Raw genomic sequence first — 25061 nt, forward strand, 5'->3', positions numbered from 1 at the left:
AGATATCTATTTGAACAATGGTTGAAGGAAGTTCTTTAAAATGAGACTTTGGAAGAATTGAGGTTGACTTGAAGACAGAAAACAAAGCTATTAGTGATGCACAGATAGGATTTTAAACAGTAAATATAGGCATGTCAGTGACTGATTATAAAATCTAATCACTAACTACTCTTCGTTAAAGGAGATAAAACCATTTCAGCTATGGATGGCTAGCAAAGAAGTAGGAGTCTCGGTTTTCTACTCTGCTATAATTTTTGCCCAAGTTGAACAGCTAGTATTTATCTTCTAATAGGAATATTCAAAGAGTTCTAGTCGCAGAAGTTTTCAGGCTTTACTGCATTTGCTGATGTCCATTTCACGTATACGATACTTTCTGCCAAACTCTGGTCTTATTTTTCAAACAGTTTTATTGAGATATAATTTACATATGTTAAACTGCATGTATTTAAGGTGTAAAATTTTAACATCTGTACAACTTATTAAGCCATCACCACAACAAAATAATGAACATTTCCATCATTTCCATATGTTTCCTTGTGTCTCTTCATAATCTCTCTTTCCCATTCCCTTTAGGAAATCCTTCCTCCTCCCTAGGCAACCACTGATCTACTTTCTCTGTCTATAGATTAGTTTGCATTTTCTAGGGTTTTATAAAAATGGAATATACACAGTGTGTTCTCTTTTTTGTCTTTTTTCACTCAATATATTTTTTTGAGATCTATTCATATCCTTGCATGTACCAATTATTTTTTATTGCTAAGTAGTATTCCATTGTATGGATATACTTCAATTTGTTGATCCAGTCACATATTTGGACATTTGGGTTGTTTTCAGTTTCTGGCTATTACAGTAAATTTCTGTAAGCATCAATGTATATATTTTGTGTAGTTAGATGCTTTCATTTCTCTTGGGTAAAAACTTGGGTATAGAATCATTGGGTCATATAGTAGCTGCATATTTAATTTTTTTAAAAAAAATTGTCAAACTCTTTTCCAAAGGGGTTGTACCATTTTACATTCTTATAAGCACTGTGTGAAAATTCCTGTTTTCTCCATCATTGCCAACAATTCGTATGATTGGTAATTTTGATTTTAACCCAATTTTTCTAATGACTAATGATGTTAAGCATCTGTTCATGTGCTTGTCATTCATTTATCTTCTTTTGTTTTTCCTATTTTAAAAACTGGGTTGTTTATCTTATTGAGTTGTAAAAATTGTTTATATATATTGTTTATATAGATCAAAGGCTTTTTTCAGAAATGTTTTTCAAATGTTTCCTCCCAATGTTAAAGAGTATTAAAATTTGATGAAATAAAATATAATTTTATAGTTCATGTCTTTTTATATTTAAGAAATCTTTGCAAAAACCAAGGGAATGAAGATTTTCTCCTAAGTGTTCTAGAAATTTTAGCTATTAATTTAAGGTCCACGACCCATTTCAAGTTAACATTTGTATAGGTTGTAAGGGGGTGGTTGTCATTTCTTAATCACATGGCTATCCAGTTGCTACAACACCATTTGTTAAAGAGATTATCCTTGCCCCATTGAATTGCCTCAGCATCTTTTTTGAAAATGAATAGACCATATATGTATGATATATCTCTTGATTCTTTATTTCATTTTATTGATCTCATTGTCTGCCTTAACACAAATACCATACTGTGTGAATGATTTTAACTTTATAATAAATCTTGAAATCAAGATTGCAAATCTTTAACTTTATCCTTTTTTTAAATGAAAGTTGTTTTGGTGATCTTATGTCTTTTGCATTTCTACAAAAAAGCCAGTAAGATTGTGTTTGGGATGACATTTAATCTATAGATCAATTTTGGGGGAAATTATATCTAAACAATATTCAGTCTTCTGATCCAAGATTATGGTATATACCTCCATTTCTTTAGGTCTTTAATTTTTTTACAACAATGTTTTGAAGTTTTCAGTGTACAGGTCTTACACATATTATATTTGTCCTTTTGAGGTTGCTTTTAAGCTTGTTAGGATGAATCAGAGCAACCTTTAGTCTAGGGCTAATTTTCTCCACTACTGCAGTAATACTCTTCTGAATATTCCAGCTGATGCCCTATGAATTACAAGATTTTTCATTGTGTCTTACAGAAACATGAGTTATTTCTAGCCTTATATGAATTTTGGAGATTGTTCTCTCAATTCTTTTAGTTTTTTTCTGTTTTTTTTCTATTGTATTCTCTTCTTTCTTTCTTTCTTTTTTTTTTTTGAGACAGAGTCTCTGTCATCCAGGCTGGAGTGCAGTGGCGTGATCTCGGCTCGCTGCAGCCTCTGCCTCCTGGGTTCAAGTGATTCTCCTGCCTCAGCCACCCAAGTAGCTGGGATTACAGACACCTACCACCATGCCCGGCTAATTTTTGTATTTTTAGTAGAGATGGGGTTTCACCATGTTGGCCAGGCTGGTCTCAAACTCCTGACCTCAAGTGATCCGCCTGCCTCGACCTCCCAAAGTGCTGGGATTACAGGCATGAGCCACTGTGCCCAGCCTTTTATATGGTATTTTTGGTTTTGCTTTTGTTTTGGCCAACCTCAGGCATTATGTACTTCCAAACATGCACAAATCAATACTCAACTGAATACTCAAGAGGGACCTTTTGCAGATCTTTCTGTAGTTCTCTATTTTTTAGTACTTTTCCATATAAACTCTAGATGCCTTGGCCTTCCCTGCCTCTCAGTCCTGTCTCCTTAACTTAGAGAGATTATGGGCTATACCTGGGTGCTCTCTCCCTACACAAGCAGTAAGCTGGGACAATCAAAATGCTTACCACACAGTTTGTCCTCTCTCAGTTATCACTGTCCTGTGTTGCCTGATGTACAGTATCTGAGTATGTTTCATATATTTTGTACAGGTTTTTAGTTGTTCCAACTGGGGAGTTAAATCTGGTCTCTGGTACCCTAACTACCAGAGCCAGAAGGAATATTTAACTTTATAAATCGTTCTTTTATCCTTATCTTTTGCCATTTGTACATTTGTATTTTGAAAGCTACTTCTCACTGCCTAGTGTGGAAATTAAGGACTCTTTCATTTTAATTATTGCTTTTGAGGTAGAAGTTTTAGGTAAGACTCCAAGCTCAGTAGAGAATCGGAATATAATATTGAAACTGTTGTGGTTTATTACTGACACATTGAAGCTTTCTAAGAAGAGTAAGGCAGGCTCCCAGGCAGGTCTGAAAATAGTTTGTGAAAGCAGGGGAAAGGAGACTGGCTTGGTTTTTATTGTGATGGGGGCGGTGGGGGCTGGGGTAAAGTGACAACTCACTGGAGCAGGCTTATGTGGTCTGAACTTCCTGCTGGGGCCAAAGGAAGGAATACTCGAGCTTTCTTATTAGTGTGCTCACATGTGGGACAGGAGAAGGGCAAATGGTGACACTTGAAAGTCATCAGCAGACAAACATTAGAAATAGAGTCAGGCTCTTAATTATAACTCACTCCTGATGTTGACTGATGAAAGAAAATGGGCCATGCTTCATTAAACTGGATTTGAGCTTATGTAAATCAGTCATTATGGCTTTCTATAAGGCCTGTAGCCTGAGGGCACTAATGGAGGTTGAAAACTTCTTAAATACGTTTTAAAAAAAATAAGGAACCTAAAATTAAACGCCTTGGTCACTTCAAGTAATGTTTCAAACTCCAAAGGGGATAAAGAGTGTTATAATGAGGACTTATGTCATGGCTTTAGTATGTGCAGAGACATGTAAGACCTATAAGGCAAGAGATTCCCAGGGTTCTTTACCCTAATGGAGGCATCTTTGAATAAGGAATCATTGATGGACTAGTTGGACAGACCATTGGCGTTGGCTTGAGAGCCTGAAAAAACGTGGCCAGGGCATTCAGTGCTTAGATGACTGCATGAAGTTTGGCCAGTTTTGCTCACTCTTGGACAATTTTGCCTGTCCTTGACTTGGGACATCTTGGTTGAAGCAGCAGCTCTACAGTGAGCATCCATCATGTATTGGTGGTGCTGCTATCCATGAAATATACAAACTCCTTTTGCTGTTCACTCAGTTGTTCTCAAGGGGACCCATAGGTAGCCAAACATTCTGTGAGAGGAGGAGTGACCTCCTCCAGAACTATGGAGTTTGACAAAGATCGAAGACAAAAGAAGCCACTGTATCCTGCAGGTGGGATATGCCAGAAGATGTAGTCTAAGCTGTATCAAGGTTTGGTTTTATCCTACAAGTGCTATTACTATTTTAGTAAGGAGGCCTTGGTGGCCACGATGAACCTGCAGATTGCTACTTTCATATTCCAAGGCATAATGGCCATCTGGATATGGAGGGTCATAGGCTCTGGGCCTAGATGAATCTGCAGGTTGCTACTTTCATATTCCAAGGCATAATGGCCATCTGGATGTGGAGGATCATAGGCTCTGGGCCTAGGATGACCTAGTATGTGGCAAGTGACTTCCCCTCCAGTGGTATTTAGCATGTAGCTGAGGAGAGCAATTTTTAATACCAAAAGCTCATGGGCAAGTTTTGGCCATCATGTCATATGTGGTCCATAAACTCTAACAGGTATGAGAGGAGTTTGCAAAGGCCTCTGCAGTGAAGGAGTCTGTGGGGGAACACTAAGGGCAGTGCTATTATACTTAAACAGAGAAAAGAGCCTTTTGTTGTGGAAGCCCCATTTAAGGTGGGTCAGTTTGTGAGAAATCGCGTAAATGGGCTTAAATTTTAAAATGAGGAATATATTACCTTCAAAATCCAAAAGACCTAAAAGGTGTTCAGCTTGTTTTAGTGTTGTAGGTACTGAGAGGGCCAATAATGTTTTTTTTGCCAGTGTCAAGGATGGAGTGGCCCTGACAGTGTCAAGGAGGGGGTGGTTTACCAAATAATTTTCAGGAATTAAACCAAGGTGCCATGATCTTGTATAAGGTTATGTATGGGTCAATGATCCATCCTCTTTTTGTGAGCCTCTTTGTGAGGATCTGTATTTCCTGAATGAGTGTGTCAAATGAATGCCCTTGGAGGAAGAGTTATCAGTATGCTGTAACTATGGGGAATTTAGACAAGGCAGTAGTTCTGGTGGTTAAGGTGAGGCATATGGGTTTGACCTCTAGTCCATGTTCAATAGCTTCCCTTAGGGCAAAGAGGTTATCTTGTTCGAATTTAGCAGTATGCCCAGGTATAACTAGTTTGAGCTCCATTATTATGAGCATGAAGGTTTGTCAATTGGTACATTTCAGCAGATATTACAATTAGTTTAGATCCTTTGTTGTAGAAGCATAAAAACCAATTAGCATACTTTTATTTTTTTATTTATTGTATAAATTATGTTAGTTTGGGGCTTCAGTTTCCAATTGGGTCCAATTGTGGGCCTGTGTTTCAGTTTTTTGTTTCCTCCCCGTTAAATTTACTTCTCTCTCTCTCTGTAATAATTACCTTACAGCAGACTGGCCCACTCCCTTTGGTGGTTATTGAATATACTTTGGTGGGGGTGAAGTGTTCTCTTTTCTATTATGCTGGTATTGTAAGTTTCTTCCCCTAGGGAGTCTCCAATCATTGTCATCAGGATTAGGGTCCTCCTGCATGGCAATGTTTGCTTTATAGAGTTTAGAGACTCGAGGTTTAAGTTGGGTTTGAATTAATCCCTGGTTGTACCGTTGGGAGTATCATAGGTGTTTTCTACATAACCCTGAGGATCAAGATTTTTTTTTTTTTTTTTTTTTGGCTGTAAAGTCATAGGCAACAGCATCAGCAAAGGCATTTCGTAGGGTCCTAGTGAGCCTATCTGCTTTAGGGGTATGACTGCAGCATGCCACATGGTGACTACTCTTCCTTGCATAACTGACCAAATATAAATACAATGTAAGTAGGCTTGTATATATCATAGGTTCTCTTTCTCCTGAGCATTCTATAGAATTAGGGCCAATGCCTGATTGAGACATATACTTTACATAGGCTGGGCATGGTGGCTTACATCTGTAATCCTAGCACTTTGGGAGGCTGAGGCAGGAGCATTGCTTGAGTCCGGGAGGTAAAGACCAGCCTAGGCAACATAGTGAAACATTGCCTCTACAAAAAGATAAAAAACAAGTAGCCAGGTGTGGTGGCATAGACCTGTAGTCCCAGCTACTCAGGAGGTTGCTTGAGCCCAGAGGTTGAGACTACAGTGAGCCATGATCACGCCACTGCACTCCAGTCTGGGCAACAGAGTGAAACCTTGTCTCAAAAGCAATTTTTAAAAAGGGGGTAAAAAAATTAAAGAGACGTATACTTTAAATGAGCTCCAGTCACATATTCTTGCCCCTAAATGTTATCAAAACTTCCTACTCATGTCAGTGAAATCTATAACAGAGGCTTGGTACGACTCAGCAAATGCAGCAGAAAGCATCACAGCTCAAAGTGAAAACTTGCCAGCAGGCTAGACAGCAGGCAATAGAGCCAGTTAAATCCAACTGACCCAATAAGTTTCCTTTAAAATATCTATACCAATTTGCATCACCATAGGAAATGAAAAGTTAAATAGTGCATGATTATACTAAACCAAGGAGCTCCTGGCTTACTATAAGAGATGAATAAAAAAAAGAATTGTAATGCAGTGTGATCAATTGACATAGAGGTTGGTTGAAGGCATAAATGAGAATAGGTGGCTTTTCCAGGGTAGAGAAGGAGGTAGCAGAGAGCCTTCAAAGAAGGAAACAATTGTGCTGGTCTAGAAGGAAGATTATGAATTTTTCAGATAGAATGCAGTAGGGATGGAGTGGATTGGAATCAATAGCTGAGAATTGCACATGTGAAATATGTGCAATGATACATTTGAGTAATGTAAGAAGCTCAGGATGGCTGAAGCATAGGGAGTACACATCAGCAGGTAGGCTGAAGCAGATATGTAGATGTTTGTACTTTATTGAAGGAAAACCACAATAAAGTTTGCACTTGGAAAGATCACCATGGCAGAAATGCATGAATAGCTTAGAGAGAAAGTCTAGAATCAGGGAAACCCAAGGCTGCTGATAGCCCATGTGGAACTTTTGTACAAATTAGAAAAGGGTACCCTCTCTCAAGTTACTTTTTACTTCATTTTTTGGAAAATGTTTATATCAATAATTACCTTACAACAGACATTTTACTGAAAAGTGAGAAAATTTTAATAAAAATATATAATGCTTACAATACAAATGGTGCCTTCATCAACAAAGTCAAGTGTAGGGACTGTGCAGAGCACACACTGCATAAACATGTATCACTGCCCTGTGGAGACCAACTAGGTAATTACTGCAATAGCTTAGATTGGAGATGACAGTCCTACTGAGGTAGTATGTTCTCTCTCTCACTCTCTTTCTCTCTCTCTCAGCAAATAGCAGCAATAATTCAAGGGCTTGTGATTTATGTTTCCTCAGATTTGAAACAATAGATATAAGATTTGAAGTAGTAGGACTCTTAAGATGACTCCAAGTTCTTTCGGCTTTTTGTTTCTTTTGGTCTTGAGAAATCAGGTGGATAATTACGTCCATCACCTACTAAAATGGATAATAGAGATAGAATCAGGATGTTTTTGGGAGGAGTATATTAGGAAATGATGAGTTCAATTTAGTTTCTGACATGCTAAGTTTGTAGTCTTTGTGGACTTACCTATGGGCAATTAAATGTGTTGATCTGGAGCTCAAGAAAGAGAATGGGCCAAAGCCATAGACTTCATAGTCACCAACACATTGGTAGTTGTAAAAGACACAGGAATGTGTAAGATTCCATGAGCTTTAGAGCATCAAGATTGATGCTTGGCACCATCCTACCAAATAGGTTAGGATAGGCCAAGGGATGAATGAGGTTAGGGCTGCAGGTTGGAGGTCTTCAGCTGGCTGTTGGGAGGCATTAGGGCAGATGGAGATGAACAAATAGGACCCTTGCTCCATAGGAGTGTTTCTCAAATTGTAGTCATTGGACAAGCGGCGTCGTAATTCCCTAGGGACATTTCATTAATAGTATATATTCCTGGCTACTAGTGCGGTTGAATTATAATATCTGGATGTGGGACTCTTTTATAGAAACTCTTTATGGGTGATTATTATGTATATTAGAGTGTTCTCTTTTCAAATAGGTCCCTTTTTCCCATAGTTATGGTACTTGAGACTAGATCAATTTGCTTAGTAAGCAAAACTGTAGTTTATGTTTAAACTAGGAATGGAAAATACGTAGCATGTGGCCTTGCATTTCCGTTTCCTATACTAATGGCAAGCCCTTTTCTGTTCAACCCAGTCATGACCTTAAACTATTTCTCAATGCTCTGCTTCAGGCAGATTCTACTAAGCAATGAGTTATCAGGCTAGATGAAACACATTAGCCACACCAGGCTTAACTTCTGGCTATATAAGAAGACAAGACACTTTTAGTATTAATACATCACTTTAATTTTTTCCTTTTCCACTATAGTTAAGTGGCAGAATAATATATATCTTACTATTTTTCATTCTAGCTAATGTAAAGGAGTCGATAGTAAAAGACGTATTTTTTTCTCTCCCATACTGAGAAGGTTTTACGTCTTAGAGATCTGGGTTTCATTAGCCTCATTGACAATTTAATAGACAAAAATTGTTTTCTAAAGTCTGAAGCTAGACTTTCTAGGAAAGGGAAGATTCTTAAGGCTGGGAGGAGGAAGATAATGGCCCTATTTAGGGGAGAGAGTAATGAGCATTCCTAAAATTGAGATAATGTGAGTGGGCCCCTGTTGCCCATAGTGCTGGAGTCATGTAATTGTTGAGTGTCCAGGAAGGCTGGACTCCAATAACTGTGCCACTGAATCGGTGTTGAGGATTTCATTGGTTGAGTTCATGAACAGACAAAAGGAGGAGCCCCTTTGAGGCTGCCTAATACCAGGCAAATTGGATGACAAAAAGGGTCAAAAATAAACGTGGCTCCTTGGCTTCTCCCTCCCATTTATTTTCTGGCATCTTATAAGTCAGTATTCTTGTATGATGTCATGGGAGGAGGAACTGCATCTCCCATATGACAAGTATTGGACTGTTACTCATCTGCCTTGATGTGTAGGGGTTCAGAGATAGATTTAATTTAATTTTAGAAAAATGAAGTAGTATATCTTTTCTTCAACCTACTAATTTATCCTCTATATATGGAGGCAACACAGTTTCCTGATTCAAGACACTGCCCCGGATGCCAATGCTCTGTTAACACATGTAAATGGCATCCTAAAGTGGAGCATGAGACATATAGAGAGGAATCAGGAAAATGGGCTGGTATAATGAGACAGGCAATGTGAACAGAGAGGAAGTAGGCATAGTGGTTAGGTACACTGGCTCTGAGGTCAGGCTGCCTGGGTTATAATGTAAGTTCTGCTATATTATAAATTAATTTTTTTTTTGAGAAGGAGTCTCCCTCTGTTGCCCAGTCTGGAGTGCAGTGGTGCAATCTTGGCTCACTGCAACCTCTGCCTCCTGGGTTCAAGTGATTCCGATTCCCCGGCCTCAGCCTCCCAAGTAGCTGGGATCACAAGTGTGCACTGCCATGCCTGGCTAATTTTTATATTTTTAGTAGAGACAGGGTTTTGCCATGTTGGCCAGGCTGGTCTTGAACTCCTGATCTCAAGTGACCCACTCACCTTGGCCTCCCAAAGTACTGGGATTACAGATGTGAGCCACTGCACCCGGCCAAATTAGTGTTAATGTCATTGTGTTTCAGTGTCCTCATCTGTAAAAAGGGATAATAATGGCATTGCTTCATAATCTTGTTTTGTTAATCATAATATAAAATGAAATGATGTGTATAAAACTTTTAGTTTACTGCCTAGCATATTAGTTTTCAGTAAATATTAGTGATCTGCATTTTACACATGGGTCCTATGTGCTTACTGAAGATGGCTGTATCTTAAAGTCTATATAGAAAAATGTAATTATCAGGATTGATTAATTGCTGCTTATTCTAATTTATTCACAAAAGGATTTGAGGTGGCACTACATAAGATACAAATATAAAAATATTAGAACAAAGGGACAAATAAGGAGAGTTAGATGACATCAAGAAGATATAGAAACACAGGCCACTAAGGCCCAACACTGCACCTGCAAGTGGGCCATATATTCAGCACTGGGCTTTCAGGTAAGCATTTAGGGCTTCTTCTTTCCAAGGTAGTCCTTAAAGTCATACCCTTCCTATATTTTTATCTTTTACCCCTTATATCTTGGCAACTTAGTCACATCTCACGCTCTCTGAAGGGAAAATGTGTTCAAAACCAAATTCATTATGTTTGCTTCAAAACAGTTGTTTTTTTCTTTCTTCCTAATTTTGGTTAAAGGCTCTACCATATGCCCAGATCTCAGATGTGAAACTCTGGGTTTATCTTGGTCCCTTTCTCCTTATATCAAGTCCATTAAAGTCCATCTTTCCTACTTAGCCATGTCTCTCCCATCAGGTGTCATCCTCCTTTTCTCTCTGCCATCCCTCTGGCTTAGATCTTCATTACCTCTCGGATGTCTCTTGTATTATTTTCCTGTCCATGTTTCCCTCTGCTCTTTGGTCTCCCTATTTCAATCTCTCTAATACATCCCTAACACATGTATCTTCCCCAAACAGAGTTCTAATCATATGATTCACTTGTTGAAAAACTTGGAGAGGCTCCCCACTGCATTTCAAATAAAGAATAAATGCCTAATCGTCAAGGGACCCTCACGATCTCATCCATTCTTTATTTTCAGACGTATCGCTCACCACTCCCAAACACATGGCAATGTTTTAACTGCTCTCCCCAACTCTTCTCTCCTTTCCTGTTCCTGCTTGTTTGGGGAGGTCTTATTAATCTGTGTTATCCCATGTAATAGAGTACAGTGCCTTGCTTAAGAGTTCAGTTAAAAACTGTTTGAAGTTTTGCTTCCTGTGAATTCAAAACCCATGGAGTGCTGCCCTCTTTTGGCTAAGATAGCACAGAGTCCAAAGCACCACATAGGAAATGATGCTGAATGACTCATCTTTTCCTTTGGGTTAGAATCCTCATGGAAACAAACAAGGCAGGGTGAAATGATTCCATCCTCTTTTCCCATATTATCTAGCTTCAAAGATTGTTTGTTTATGGAGATAGAAAGAAGATAAAATTCTGTATAGAAAACTTGGAACTCGACTAATTCAGATAATATATTATGTGTAAACTCAGAGCTGGGGCAAAGCCAGTAGTTAACTTTGAACACATCCAGAGCTCCAAGAATCTTCAGGCCTCAACACGGACTTTTATATAAGAGGTAAGGGATGAGAAAACAACAGGGTTCCCTAAAGGCCTCTTCACATTAAGAACAGCTTCCTGATTTAGGGACGACTTAGGCAAGTGGCCAGGTTTTTTTTGTTTTTGTTTTTGTTTTTTAATACCGATACTTAGTATTTGGTGAAGTAAGAAAAATAGGGCCTGGCCTAGGAGGTAAAGTTTACTTCTGCAGACCCTGCTGGGGCCAATTTGTGGCCATGCCTGAGCCAGTCCTGAAGATCCAGCAGAAGTATGGAGGAAGGATGACACGAAGCCCAGGAAGAGTAATACATTTTTAAGAAAGGACGACAGGATGAGAGGTGCACAGAAAAAAGCTTCCGAGTGGATGCCATCTCCTGATTACAATATGAATATTCTGGGGTTGTTAATTTTATAAAGTTATAACCACGTCTTTATTACTAATCACATTGAACCTCACTAAGTATAAAGACAATGAATAGTAAATATGTATGCATTATAAATAACTGGAAAGCTCAATTAAGACAGGCCTTGAGCTTTATCTCAAATGTCAATAAAATCAGACTTCCTTGGATCTGAAAGGGACAGTCATTCCAAAACTGAAACTCAGTGGGTGACAGGATGCCCACACCTCTTGGAGGAGGACAGAAAGGTTTGTGGGCTGGTGTCAGATACAAGCTTGGCACCATCTTTGATTAGGAGCTAATGTTAGCAGAAAGATCAAGTGTCAGTCATGACCAGAGTTGTTTTCTACTATCTTGAGAAGGTCACCGGATTGCTGCCCCTTCGTTTTTGAAACCTGATCTGGGGACCACAAACAGCCACAATGAATTGGATTACTGCCATGTGCTCTAAATTGGGCTGACAAGGCTGACTCAGTGCCAGGAGTTGACACAGGATGCAGCTTGAAATATTCACTTGGGGAGAGGGTTGAGATTTCTTTTTAATTGTCAATGATGTTATTTGAAGAGATAGGATTGAATATGAACACTGAGGAGTGAAATAAATATTTGTCATGCACTTGGATAGAGAAGATCCACAAAGGTCAGAAAATTTTCTGTGTTAAATTTTATGTTCTGGGGATTACTTGGCTATACTGGGAAGCTGCTGTTCCTTTTAAAAAGAGGTGAGTGGTGGTTCATGCCTGTAATCCCAGCACTTTGAGAGGCCGAGGCGGGCAGATCATGAGGTCAGGAGTTCGAGACCAGCCTGACCAACATGGTGAAACCCCATCTCTACTAAAAATACAAAAATTAGCCGGGTGTGGTGGCATGTGCCTGTAATCCCAGCTACTCAGGAGGCTGAGGCAGGATAATCACTTGAACCTGGGAGACAGAGGTTGCAGTGAGCTGAGATCACACCACTGCATTCCAGCCTGGGCGACAGAGTGAGACTCCGTCTCAAAAAAAATAAAAAATAAAAAATAAATAAATAAATAAATATTAAAAGGTGAGCCTTCTCTTTAGCATTATAAGCATAAAGTTTGTTCAAATGTCCATAAAAAACAAAGGAAACTCCCTCTTATGTGCAAGGATATGTACAAACATAAACACAGTTTCTTTTATTTGTATGTGAATTTGCAAGCAGCACCTCACTAGAGCTGAGCTTTTGTTATATAAATAAAGCCATCTGGTATATCCAAAGAATTTCAGTCTCTAGAGAATAGGATCATAAACAATCGATCCTCCACAGACCTTTCAGTATTTTTGTTTAAGTTTCCCACAGCTCTGCTTTAATTATTTTATCTGTTTTTAATCTTCTAAGGATTTTATAATTTATAATTAGCCGTGTCTCTCCCTTCAGGTGTCATCCTCCCGTTCTCTCTGTCATCCCTCTGGTTTAGATCTTCATTACTTCTCAGATGTCTCTTGTATTATTTTCCTGTCCATGTTTCCCTCTAATTTAATGTCTTTGTGTGAGTGCATAGAGAGAAAGTCTATTCTACCATTTTTTGGCAATGTGAAGAACAGTGCATCCTTTAAGGCTTTTTGGTTAATGAATCATAAATAGATACTCAGATTAATAGAGTTTGGAAGAAGGAAGTATAGGATTCCATTTTTCTGATGGGAAAATGAAACATGGAGAGCTAAGTTCAAGGTCCCATGTCCCACAACTATTAACTGCTAAACATAATCCAGATTTTGTGAATCCCAGTTGAATAATCTTTTACTCAACATTGTCTTTAACTTAATGTTTATTTTCTTTTAGGCATGGATATCAAGCATGCCTCTGAGTAAAACAAAGAGAATCCAGTCTTTGACCAATTGACCAAACAAGACCCAAGCAGCTGGGAAGTTTGTCAAGTCTCATAAGAATGAGGTTGGATTTTTTTTTCTTTAACTTCTCCTGCCCCCTTTAGCAAAAATTGTTTAGTACTAATTCATTTCTTGGAAGAAGTGAATTTCTAGGAAGCTTCTGAAATGACAATATAGTTATCTGAAAGACCAAAAGAGATAGATTGCAAAACTCATATTACTGAATGTTGGGGCAGTTTAACACTAATGCCTGAGCCCCATACCTAGAAAGTAGAATTTCATTGGCCTAGATGGAGCTCTCCAAGATAAATCGAAATATGCAGGCTAAGTTTGAGAATGACTATTTGATGCACCTGGAGCATATCATTCACAAGGACAGCAGGTCTACAGATTCTCATCTTTCTCCTAGGGTGGTCTTCTTTGCGCAGGAGTAATTTGAAGTGAAACCAAGAAATCAGTTAGCTATACGGGAGGAAGCTCTGGAGGGACAGAAAACAGCTGGATGTAATAAGAAGACTCACTCCAAACTGGTTTCTACTTGTCAGACTTGACTAGACCTCCATGGTAGCTTGGGTGACTGGAAGTGGGAGACATAGGTTGACAGGATCTCCTGACCCTGACCACAGCATCTCCGGCCCCATTTTTGTAGCCAGCTGAAATATTATAGATATTGCATTTTAATTAGGATACATAGCAATGCAGTAGTTTTTATGATTTATTTTGGCACATGATGGCATTAATAGCAAATTGTATTTGGATGTGACTTTTAGGCTGCTTTATGCATGCCTATCACTGATATTTGCTGAGTCATTTGTTTGGGAACAGGATGTGCTGTGCATCTTAACTGATAGATGAAAGAGCTTCCCCAGTCCGGTAAAATGCAGATTTCGATTAGCACAATTTTAAAATATTTTAATGCTTAGAAGCCATAAAATAAATTCAAAGAAGCACAACAAAATAATTAAAGCTGAGTTCTACCTTTTCTTTTGAACACCAAGATATCACTGGTATCAAATCACTGTTTGCCATTTGGGAAGAACCTATTCACAGCTTTATCTTTTGCCAAAACCGTGGGCAAAGTGAACACTGACATCTCAGTTTGAGAGTGAATCCAAGTTTTGTTTCATGTTAGCATCCTTAGTGGTTTCTTTTTAAAAATAGTTCTTCCTTTACTTTGTAGTTCATGCTTTTCCCAGAGTGGTACAGAGGAATTTAAATAATGTTGCAGCTAACGGGGAAAGGCCAACCTTTCCACCTCAGGCAGGCGAATTCACTGATTAGGCTTTCTGTTATTGCAGAGGAGTGGGCTGGGAACAGACAGGAGTAGTGTAACCCATAGGCCTTAGACCACCTTCTCTTTACCTTCTAGGATAGATCAAACCTGGCCATGTGACATCTTCAAATTTATTTTTCATATTGTGACTTTAAAATTATTGGATACTGGATGGGAGCAGTGGTTCATGCCTGTAATCCCAGCACTTTGGGAGACTGAGGCGGGCAGATCACCTGAAGTCAGGAGTTCAAGACCAGCCTGGCCAATATGGCCAAACCCCGTCTCTACTAAAAACACAAAAATTAGCCAGGCGCGGGGGTGGGCAGCTGTAATCCCAGCTACTCGGGAGGCTGAGACAGGAGAATCGCTTGAACCCAGGAGGCGGAGGTTGCAGTGAGCCAAGATCGTGCCACTGCACTCCAGCCTGGGTGACAGAGCAAGGCCTCAAAATAAATAAATAAATAAAATAAAATTATTGAATACTGTCCAGATAATGTTTTGGAACAAGGCAGAGACGAGCTAAGTGAATTTTTATAAACCATATACTGTATTTCTTAATATATTCACATTTACTCAAAATAACCAAATATGATTACATTTTATAAAGTTTTATTCTGTTATTTGTCCTTTAAAATAAGAATGCAACATTTAAACAGTTGGCCTCTTACTGGGACAGAATATTGAGAATTTATTGACAACAGGTGGTGTTAAACTAGTGTTATACCAATTACATTGTAATAGAAAGAATGATGGCTGGGGATCAGCAAGCGTAAGGCAGTCCTGGGCTCAGCTTTGCTGCTCACTAGCTCTCTGACTTTGGACAAATCATCTCGCTCTCTTGTGAATGGCAAGAGAGGAACTAGAAACTGCTGTACCAGCTTTACATACTGTGGTGCATTAGATGAGATTTATATTTTATTGAAATATCACTTAGAATTCTAAGCGATATTTCATTCAATTTTGCTTTCAAGAAATCCATATTCACTTATAAGTTATTACATTAGCTATCCCTTAGAAGAATCGTATTTTCATCTCAAGAATATGTAGAACATTGTGAAAGAGGTATCAAGACTGATCCTAACCACTGTTGTTGTTTTCCTCCTCTTCTTTCCCTGACTTGTGTAACTTCCATGTTTGGATACATTGTTTTGTCACTCTTGAATACCTACAGGACATATGGCAAACTTTTTGATGAGATCAGTAGGACAAGTCAGACCTCAGAGCAAAACTTTCTGCTCAGCAGTTGTTTCTGTTCTCATACACTTTGCTGTGTGGTTGATTTTCTACCTCTGACAAAACCAGTGCAGTTCTAGGAGGGCCCCCGCCTGCTGGTCTGGTCATGGTCAACTACCCTGCCCTGACTGAGATGGCCATAGCCTAAGATCAGGCAGGGACCCCTCCTCCCCATGGAATTCTCTCCCAGCTTCTTATTCCTAGCCCCCTTTCTTTGCTCTCACCGTGTGATCTGACTTTCTCACAGAAGTTTGTGGGAAAATAGAGGCTATGTTTGCCCTCCATGTGGTTAAAAGTGAATTTCCATGCTGGAAACATTGCTTCACTAAAATAAGGTCCTAGATTTTACATAAAAAAAGGAAGCTTCTCCAAGATGCTGTGAAGCATTACCCAACTGCCACTCTGGTCACTAAAAATAAAAATAGCATGCTCTCTTAACAGGCAAGTCTTTTTGGAGAAAAATGCTGTGTAATTCTAAGTGAAAAAGAACATGAGTATTTTTGTCCAATGTCTTCGTATATTTAGGGGAAATACCTGTCAAATTAAAAAAATTCTGATAATTGATGAAAATGATTAAGACCTAGTAAGTGGTTGTTAGAAATCATTTTTTAAATCATAAAAATCCCAGAAGTAAGTACCGTGAGTATATAGTATGTACCCAAATATTTCACGAAAAAATAAAGGTTACTACTCAGATAATCTTTGGCTGAAACTAAGAGATGAGGGAAATGTCCTCTTCATTCTTACATAGTATGGGCTCATTGAAAATATTTTAAAAAAAACCGAATCAGTTGAATTTGAGAAAATTGTGGAATTTTTAAGCAAGATTTGGAACATTGAACGTCTAGAATAGGCTCCCTAAGTCCCTTCAATTGGACAATATAAAATGTCCTCTAGATGGAGCAGCAGGCTTTTTCTTTAAGACAAAGAATTCTTATTTTTGTGAAAGGAACTTCAGAACTTCATTTTAAACAGAACATAATTTAAAGAACCTTATTCTTAAGAATAAGGTAAGCAGGCCGGGTATGGTGGCTCACACCTGTAATCCCAGCACTTTGGGAGGCTGTGGCGGGCAGATCACGAGGTCAGGAGTTCGAGACCAGTCTGGCCAACATGGTGAAACCCCATCTCTACTAAAAATACAAAAATTAGCTGGGCGTGGTGGTGCATGCCTGTAGTCCCAGTTACTCGGGAGGCTGAGGCAAGAGAATCACTTGAACCTGGGAGGCGGAGGTTGCAGTGAGCCAAGATTGTGCCACTGCACTCCACCCTGGGTATCAGAGCGAGACTTCATCTAAAAGTAATAATAATAATAATAAGGTTAGCATATATTATTGGGAATATCCACTCTTTGATGAAGGAAATGTTATATTTCAGACAATGTAACTTATCCTCATATATGCTGGAGTAAAATGCATTTGATTTAAAAGTTTTCCAAGTGAGATTCACTGAGTTTTGGAGGCTTGTGGTACATGTGCAAGAGCCAGGAAGCTATGGGTGTTCTTTAAAGATGTGAGTATAACTGAGAGGGAGGAATGGTGAGGACTGAGAATGACAAGGGTTAAGGAAAGTCCTTTTGTTTAGACAGAAACATTTTCCAAAGATGGTTTCAGTGTCTGCCTAAATTGGATTTGTGAATGTGAAATATAGAAAGCTTGAAGTCATCTGACACATCCGCCTCATTTTACAAAAGAAGATGCCAAGACCCAGAGAAGTAGCTGTCATTCTGTTGTATCAGTGGAGTTAGTGATGGCACAGAACAAAATTGGATAAGCAGTGTAGTGGACCTTTGTTGTTTTAGCTGCCTCTGACTAACAGCACTGATTTTCTTTTGGGAATTATACTCCTCCAAGTGTATGGAATCTTGGAAAGCTAATAAAGGAAGCCGAGGGGTCCCTAGATACTCCTGTATAGCCAAAGGTTAGGCATGTGACCTAGTCAGGCACTCGAGGGACTTCAGATCTTCAGCAGAGTTTTTATAAGGAAATATGAAACAGTTGGAATTCATTTATTTTAGATGATAGCCTAACATTCATTTTACTAAGTATGATTCTTCAACCTTCCTGCTAGTTCTGTGGGATCTCCAATAACCCAATAATTCCCCTTTTTGCTTAATGCTTGGGCAGAGTTAGTTTCTTCCGATACTTGCAACCAAAGAACCTTGAGAAACTCCCTAGCCCATCAATGAAGCAAGACCTTCTAATTGCAAATTTAAATCACCCGACAGAATCACCATAAGTCACCAAGAGTAATATAAGACTTATTCATATAGGGAAAATAAACACACTCTAATTCCACAACCAAAAACATAATCAGAATATTATGTTCTAATTCTTTTGAGTCATGACAAATTTTCAATTATAGAAAGAAGAATCTGACAATACTGCCTTAATAAACATTTGTTGACTAAATGAGAAAAAGTTTTCCATTATATAACATTATACTAGAGAGCGCTCTAAAATATATTTAATGTAGCATTTACATTTATTTTTTCTGATTATAAAAGTAATACTGATTTATTTTGCCCAGATTTATCTTAAATATTAAAAATTAAAAAAATAAACTTTCGCTTGTTTTCCTATTAGAAATCAGAAAAGGGGCAAATAAATACCAAACTGGAAACATTGTACAAGCCACAAGCCATATGATATTTGAATCAGACTAAAATAACAGTGGAATAATGAGGTCTTTACAATTTTTTTCCCTTTCAAATTCCTTCTCAAAAAGCGTTTGACTTAACCCTATTATTTAGAAAAAGTGTTGCAAAAGCCTCATTAAAAAAAATGTAATTCCTTTTAATGTACCCAGCAAGTGGACCCTCCCTCCCTCTCTCCCTTTTTAATATCTCAGAATGAATACAATTTTTAAAAAGGAGCTTGATGTTTATAAGTTTCTTTAGGCTATTATAACCAATCTTTGGAATGATTCAACATTATGTGATTTATAAACTGAAAAGTCTTGTATATCAACAATGAAATCTACTAGAAACAGGCCATTCTTATCTTAATAGCATTTTAAGACAGAATTTGCAGTTTGGCTCAGCTTAGCAAGGCAGGGAAAAGAATGGTTAACAGCCTGAGAGCATGCACACTGACGTTCAGTAGTGAGCCAGCAGAGGGCTTTTCTGTACTTGCAAAAAGCAACTTGTTAATGGCAGATTCCTAGCACAATTGAAGAATGATTACTTTATGGAATATAAGGTCATGCTAAAGGGAAATCAATTTCCTATACACAAGCTAAATAAAAATAAAATAGGCTGGTTAGTAGAATGAAGGCAGACAAGGAATTAAAATAGGCTGGTTAGTGGAATGAAGCTTATATGATTTAATTCAGCCTAATATTTGACTTATTAATGAGCCATCTTTTTGAAGATCACAATGTGTATTACTCAGATGGAAGTCCAGGTAAAAACTTATCAGTTTGTGGGGTCCACTCAAGTTAGATTTTGATATAGACTATGCCCTATCATGGCTCTTTAAGGGTCAGAGTGGTGTGCTGGAGCCAGCTCCTGGTGGCTCCTGAATGCCCATTATTAAATTTGGAGGAATTTTGTGAGCCAGTTGAAATCACATTAGTAGCTTAAAATTGGCCATAGTGGGAGTATTTATACCATGGACGTCTGCAAACACTACAAAGTAGGGTCCTCCCCTTTCCCCAGTGGAGGTTGTTAAACGGTTACCAGAATATCACTGAACATAACAAAAAAGGGGATTTTCTTGAGAACTGTGTCATCTAAAATCATGAATACATTCTCATGCCTGTTCATGCCTGTCTTGTCCAGCCCAGCTGGTATGCAAAAAATCATCCTTGAAGGTTTGATTTCATCTTTCAAATATTGGGAGTTCAATCTGGCTCTTTCTCTACTAATAAGTGAGTTGGGTCTGGAGGTGGATTCTGGAGCCACTAGTGTTTGCTGTGCAGGTGGATGATATGGGGAGCATCTTGGTGTGTCTGTGAGCCTTGGTGTATCCATGAACATTGAGCTACAGTCCCCCTCCTTTTCTCCATTGCTTAATTTGTACCCTCTGTTTAAAATGCAGTCAATGCAATTTTTCCCAGGGATGGTTACCCTATCTACAGCCTTTCAACTATGTACCTTACATGACATCTATCATTGTTGATGTGATAATACTGTTATTTATAAATGTAGACGGGGTCTCAGATTTATTAACGCTACACTAAGATGTACAATGAACAATTAGGTTTTTATTTTTATTTTTCTGTAGTTGACCTTATGACTGTCATTCACTGCTCTGTTTGGATGACTTAGGTAAATGTCTTTCAGAATTCCAGTCCTTTGCCTGCTGGCCCCTAGGTGTGGGAAGTGGAGGGGGTTTCACTTGTCCTTGTCTGTCTTAGGGAGACTGGTTCTTCCACCTGGACATCATTCCCTGGAGGCATGTTGGTCTCTGCTGCAGGTGTCTGCTCTGGGCTTCTCCTTAGGCTGAGGACCTCTGCTATACAAATGGTCTTCTCCCTAGGGCTCTGCTGATGTCTGCAGCTGCTGATGAAAGCCACTGTAACCCCTGCTTTGTTCCAGTTATTTTCTCTGATGATTTGGGGCTCTATATCAGCTCTTACTGGCTTTGTGAGAAGTCTAACTGGACTTCCTCCTCTAGGCCAGGGCCCTCCAAATTTAACCTGAGACTGGTTAAGGCCATGAGGGGAAGGGGGTGGTTGGACATGCCTCATTATGCCCTCCTCCATTTTATAATTCAGGAAAAGCCAACCAGTATTTAACATCAATACGCACCTTAAGTCTGATAAGAAACATTTACAATCTAATTTCTCTGAAGCCTGCTACCTGGAGGCTTCATTGGCATGATACAACTTTGGTGTCCACAACCTCTTATGTAATCTGGACATTCCTTTCTATTGATAATAACTCTTTCAGCCAATTGCCAATCAGAAAATTTTTAAATCTACCTATAACTTGGTAGCCCCCCATTTCAAGTTGTCCCACCTTTCTGGACTGCACCAATGTATATCTTAAATGTATTTGATTGATGGCTCATGTCTCCCTAAAATGTATAAAACCAAGCTTTGTCTCAACCACCTTGTGTACCTGTTCTCAGGGTCTCCTGAGGGCTGTGTCATGGCCATGGTCACTCATATTTGGCCCAGCCTCCCGAGTAGCTGGGACTACAGGCGCCTGCCACCATGCCCGGCTAATTTTTGCATTTTAGTAGAGACAGGGTTTCACCATGTTGGCCAGGCTGGTCTTGAACTCCTGACCTCAAGTCTCCCAAAGTGCTGAGATTACAGGTATGAGCCACCGTGCCCGGCCAGAATAAATCTTTTAAAATAATTTATAGAGTTCGGCTATTTTTGTCAACACCACTGAAATCTGTCTATGAATCCCTGACCATGCTATTCAGGCTGCAGACTTCTGCTACCGAGGTGATTCTTAATTCAGAGGCCCTCTTACAGCTCTGAAGCAGAGGCAGGAAAGCCAATTCCACAAAAGGCACTCTAATGGCAGAAACAAAGTATGGATAAGCAAAGAGATGAGTCGAGTTCAGCTCTCCAAGGCAGCCCGCAGAGGCGTGTGGTGGCATCTTTCTCCTTCCCACAGTCCCTCTGGATGTGAGCGATGGGGTTGAACTCCTTTCTCCTCTTTCCTCACTGGGGACTCTATCGTATGAAACCCTAAGATCTAGTCCCTCAATCTTTCCTCTTAATATGTACAAGGGGGACATAAGTAGTATAAAAATTTCTTTCTTTGGCTTTCAGACTTTCTATTTTTTTTTTACAGGTAAAATACTTCATTTTGTATGTTTGAAGCTGAATATTATATATTCCTTTCTTCCTCTTTGTTTTCTGGCCAAAATCATCTAAATTCCCAAGGAAGATTTGTGGGAGCAGGCCACAAGAAATTGCAAAAGAGAAGGACATATTGATATACTTAAAATATTCTCCCCGTTACATATGCTTAACTTCCCTCACCCCCTGGAGTAGAAGCTTTTTCAGAGAAGTCTCTTCTGCTGTTCAAGAACGGCTCTCTTTTGAGTATCCTCTTTTATCTGTGTCTTCAATATCTCCCTATTTGTGGTAAGCTTCCTATCAGTTTAAAAATAATTACCTGGCTGGGTGCGGTGGCTCATGCCTGTAATCCCAGCATTTGGGGGGCTGAGGCAGGCGGATCACGAGATCAGGAGATTGAGACTATCCTGGCCAACATGGTGAAACTCCATCTCTAATAAAATACAAAAGTTAGCTGGGCATGGTGGCACGTGCCTGTAATCCCAGCTACCTGGGAGGCTGAGGCAGGAGAATGGCTTGAACTCAGGAATTGGAGGCTGCAGTGAGCCGAGATCATGCCACTGCATTCATTCCAGCTTGGCGACAGAGCAAGACTCCATCTCCAAATAATAATAATAATAATAATAATAATAATAATAACAACAACAACAACCTGTATCCTTCTAAATAAATAAACAAAACAACTCTCCATGGACTTCACATTTATCCAAACCTGAATCTTCTCTGATGTTTCCTATCTCAGTAAATGACATCACCATCAACTTAATTAGTTGTGCCAGAAAACATTATCCTTTACATCTTCTTTCACCTCATGCCCCATGCCTGATTAACTAGCAAATTCTATTACTCTGTTTCTGAAATCTGTTTTGAATTAGTTTCTTTTCTCAATTCCATACCTTCCATCCTAGACCAAATAGCTATCATCTCTTGTGAACTACAGTGGTTTCCTGTGGCTGTTTTCCTCCATTTAGCCTTGTTCTCCTTGAATACTGAGTGATCTTGAAATTAAAATATACATAACCTGTAATATGCGTGTGCTATTTATGTGCAATATATTTGTATATGTGTACATATATGCATGCACACAATCCTGTTTATATTACTCCTTTGCTTCAAACTTGCCTTTAGCTTCTGTTATTGGGATGAAGTTCAAAATCTTACAATGGCCCAAAGCACTTGAATGACCTCACTTTGCTATACCCACATCCCAGCCTTGTGCCATTGTCTCCCTAGCTTACTTTGCTCCAGTCACAGTAGGTCTTCTATTTCCTCAAACCTACCATGCTTTTTCCTTCTTAAAACATTGACATAAGCTATTTTCTCTGCTTAGTAGAATCTTGGTTCTCTGGCTAACTCCAGTTCTCAGTTTAAAACCCTTTCCTAGAAGACCTTCTAGATCCTCCCCTTTCCTGCAAGGCCCTTTCACGGCATCTTGTATTTTTCTTTAATAACACACAATTGCAGTTGAATGATTATTTTTATCATGATTTTAATGTTGTTTTCCTCACTGAATTGTAATCTTTGAAGAGAGAGGCCATCTTATTCATTGAGCTATTTCTTCTGCTTATCAATGGAATAATAGTGCCCATTGAATTAGTTTAATAGATGATTTGTGTAAGTTTTATTTGTATAGAATTCATACCATCTAATGTATGGTTTTACTCATAATAAATATCTCAGAACTTATATTAATAATTATTAATAATTTTCATAATCACTTGTCTTTTTCTCTCTGCCTGCTTCTAGGAGTCTCTGTTCTCTCTTGTCTATATGAAAAGAGATCTTTGTGAGATATTTGTGTGCAGCTGCATGCAATGTAGCTCAAACCAGGAGGAAAGCCAGATGCTGGATGCTGAATTGCAGCACATTACTATCAGATAGCTTTAAACAAAATGACACTGGAAACTTAATGAATCTCAATTGCTTACAGGATCAAGTCCATACAAATTAGTTGAAACATAGGGCTTTGTATCATCTGAACTTTTCCTCCCTTTCTAATCTCATTTCCCATTACACTTCACCCCATGCTCCAATCCTTCCCACTGAGCTCTATAAGCACATCAGGAAAAGGAGATGACCATTGGCATCATCATTATCATCGTTGTCACTAACAATATCTACTAAGCATTAATCTAGGTCAAATACTGCATGTGAGCCTGTGGGGAAATATAAAGATGCATAAATCAAGATCCCAGCTCTTAATCACCTGTAAACCTAGTAGAAGTGACAGGTATACACATGAAAGATAAACAGGAATATAAATTAATTAAATCGTAAGTGCCAAGGAGTAGTTAAGAGTGGGAGCACAATTTCCTGAGATGTGAAATAGTGCTCTGCCTTAGGTTTATGTGTCCACAAGTAAGTGTGACTATGGAGAAACAAGGAAAGGTAAGGAGGGGATATTTAATGTTCCACTTTTCTCTATGAAGCAATTCCTGTGATTTTGTCCATTGCTTTTGTACTCCCCTTCTCCTTCATCTTCAAAGCTATTGTAACTGCAACCTGAATTCATAATACAAATGAATAGATATTTTTCAATGATTGAGAACCCTCATCCAAGACTCCTTGAGCCCTTGGCTTGTGAACTTGGGAGATGTCATTTTACAAGCTCAAATATATTAGCTTGACCTGTGGAGGGCAATGCTTAGATTCATCCACATGGAGGAGTTAGCTTCGTCTATTGGATTGAGGCCATGCACAAAAACACTGAGCAAGAAGAGGCTTTGATAACTCTGCTTTCCCCAGGGTCTTACAGCAGAGGCATACATTAATTTGTTCAGTCAACAAATATTTTTGAAATACTGTGTTCAGTAATGAGGAAAAGAAGATATTATAATGTGTGTCATGCCCTCAAAAATTCATAGCAGGTAAGATAGACTCATACAGAAATAAATATATAATATACTATGATGAGAAAAATGGCAGTGGTATGAATGATCTACATCACAGAGAAGGCTGAACACTTTGGCAATGGAGGACGCCTACACCAAAAGGATAATGTTTAAATTTAATCTAGAAGAGAAGCAAGAAATAGCTTTGCTCTGGTGGAAAAATACAGTAGGTATTGGTGCCCCTTTGCCTGTAGAGATGCCACAACCCTGTGGCACCTCCCATCTGTTTTCCCAGAGGTAGTAGCCCTTAGGCATAACCTATGGAGGCAAGTGGAACTGGATGCTTTCTTCTAGGCCTGGGGAATTATTTTTCTTGCCAAAGAAACCTCTTTGAGGTTGTTTCTGGTTGGAGTCTTTGTTGGTCTGTTTTGCATTTTTATAAAGGAATACCTGAGACTGGGTAATTTACAAAGAAAAGAGGCTTATTTCGCTCTTGGTTTTTCAGGCTGTACAAGAAG

General features: G+C 38.9%; 1 protein-coding gene across 3 annotated transcripts in view; it reads left to right on the forward strand.

Annotated features, from left to right (window-relative positions):
* Nucleotides 1-5831: 5831 nt before the first annotated feature.
* Nucleotides 5832-25061, forward strand: part of OTOGL (otogelin like) — a 189058-nt gene continuing 169828 nt past the window's right edge. For all 3 annotated transcript variants that reach the window (XR_010148372.1, XM_016923914.4, XM_063786933.1), the window contains exon 1: nucleotides 5832-13507. Coding sequence is in view for 2 of the 3 variants with exons in the window: in XM_016923914.4 (XP_016779403.3) it covers nucleotides 13503-13507 (5 nt within the window). In the remaining variant the exon portion in view is untranslated. The remainder of the gene's footprint in view (nucleotides 13508-25061) is intronic.

The sequence above is a fragment of the Pan troglodytes genome, chromosome 10 (assembly GCF_028858775.2).
Source record: "Pan troglodytes isolate AG18354 chromosome 10, NHGRI_mPanTro3-v2.0_pri, whole genome shotgun sequence".
NCBI classification, from domain to species: domain Eukaryota; kingdom Metazoa; phylum Chordata; class Mammalia; order Primates; family Hominidae; genus Pan; species Pan troglodytes.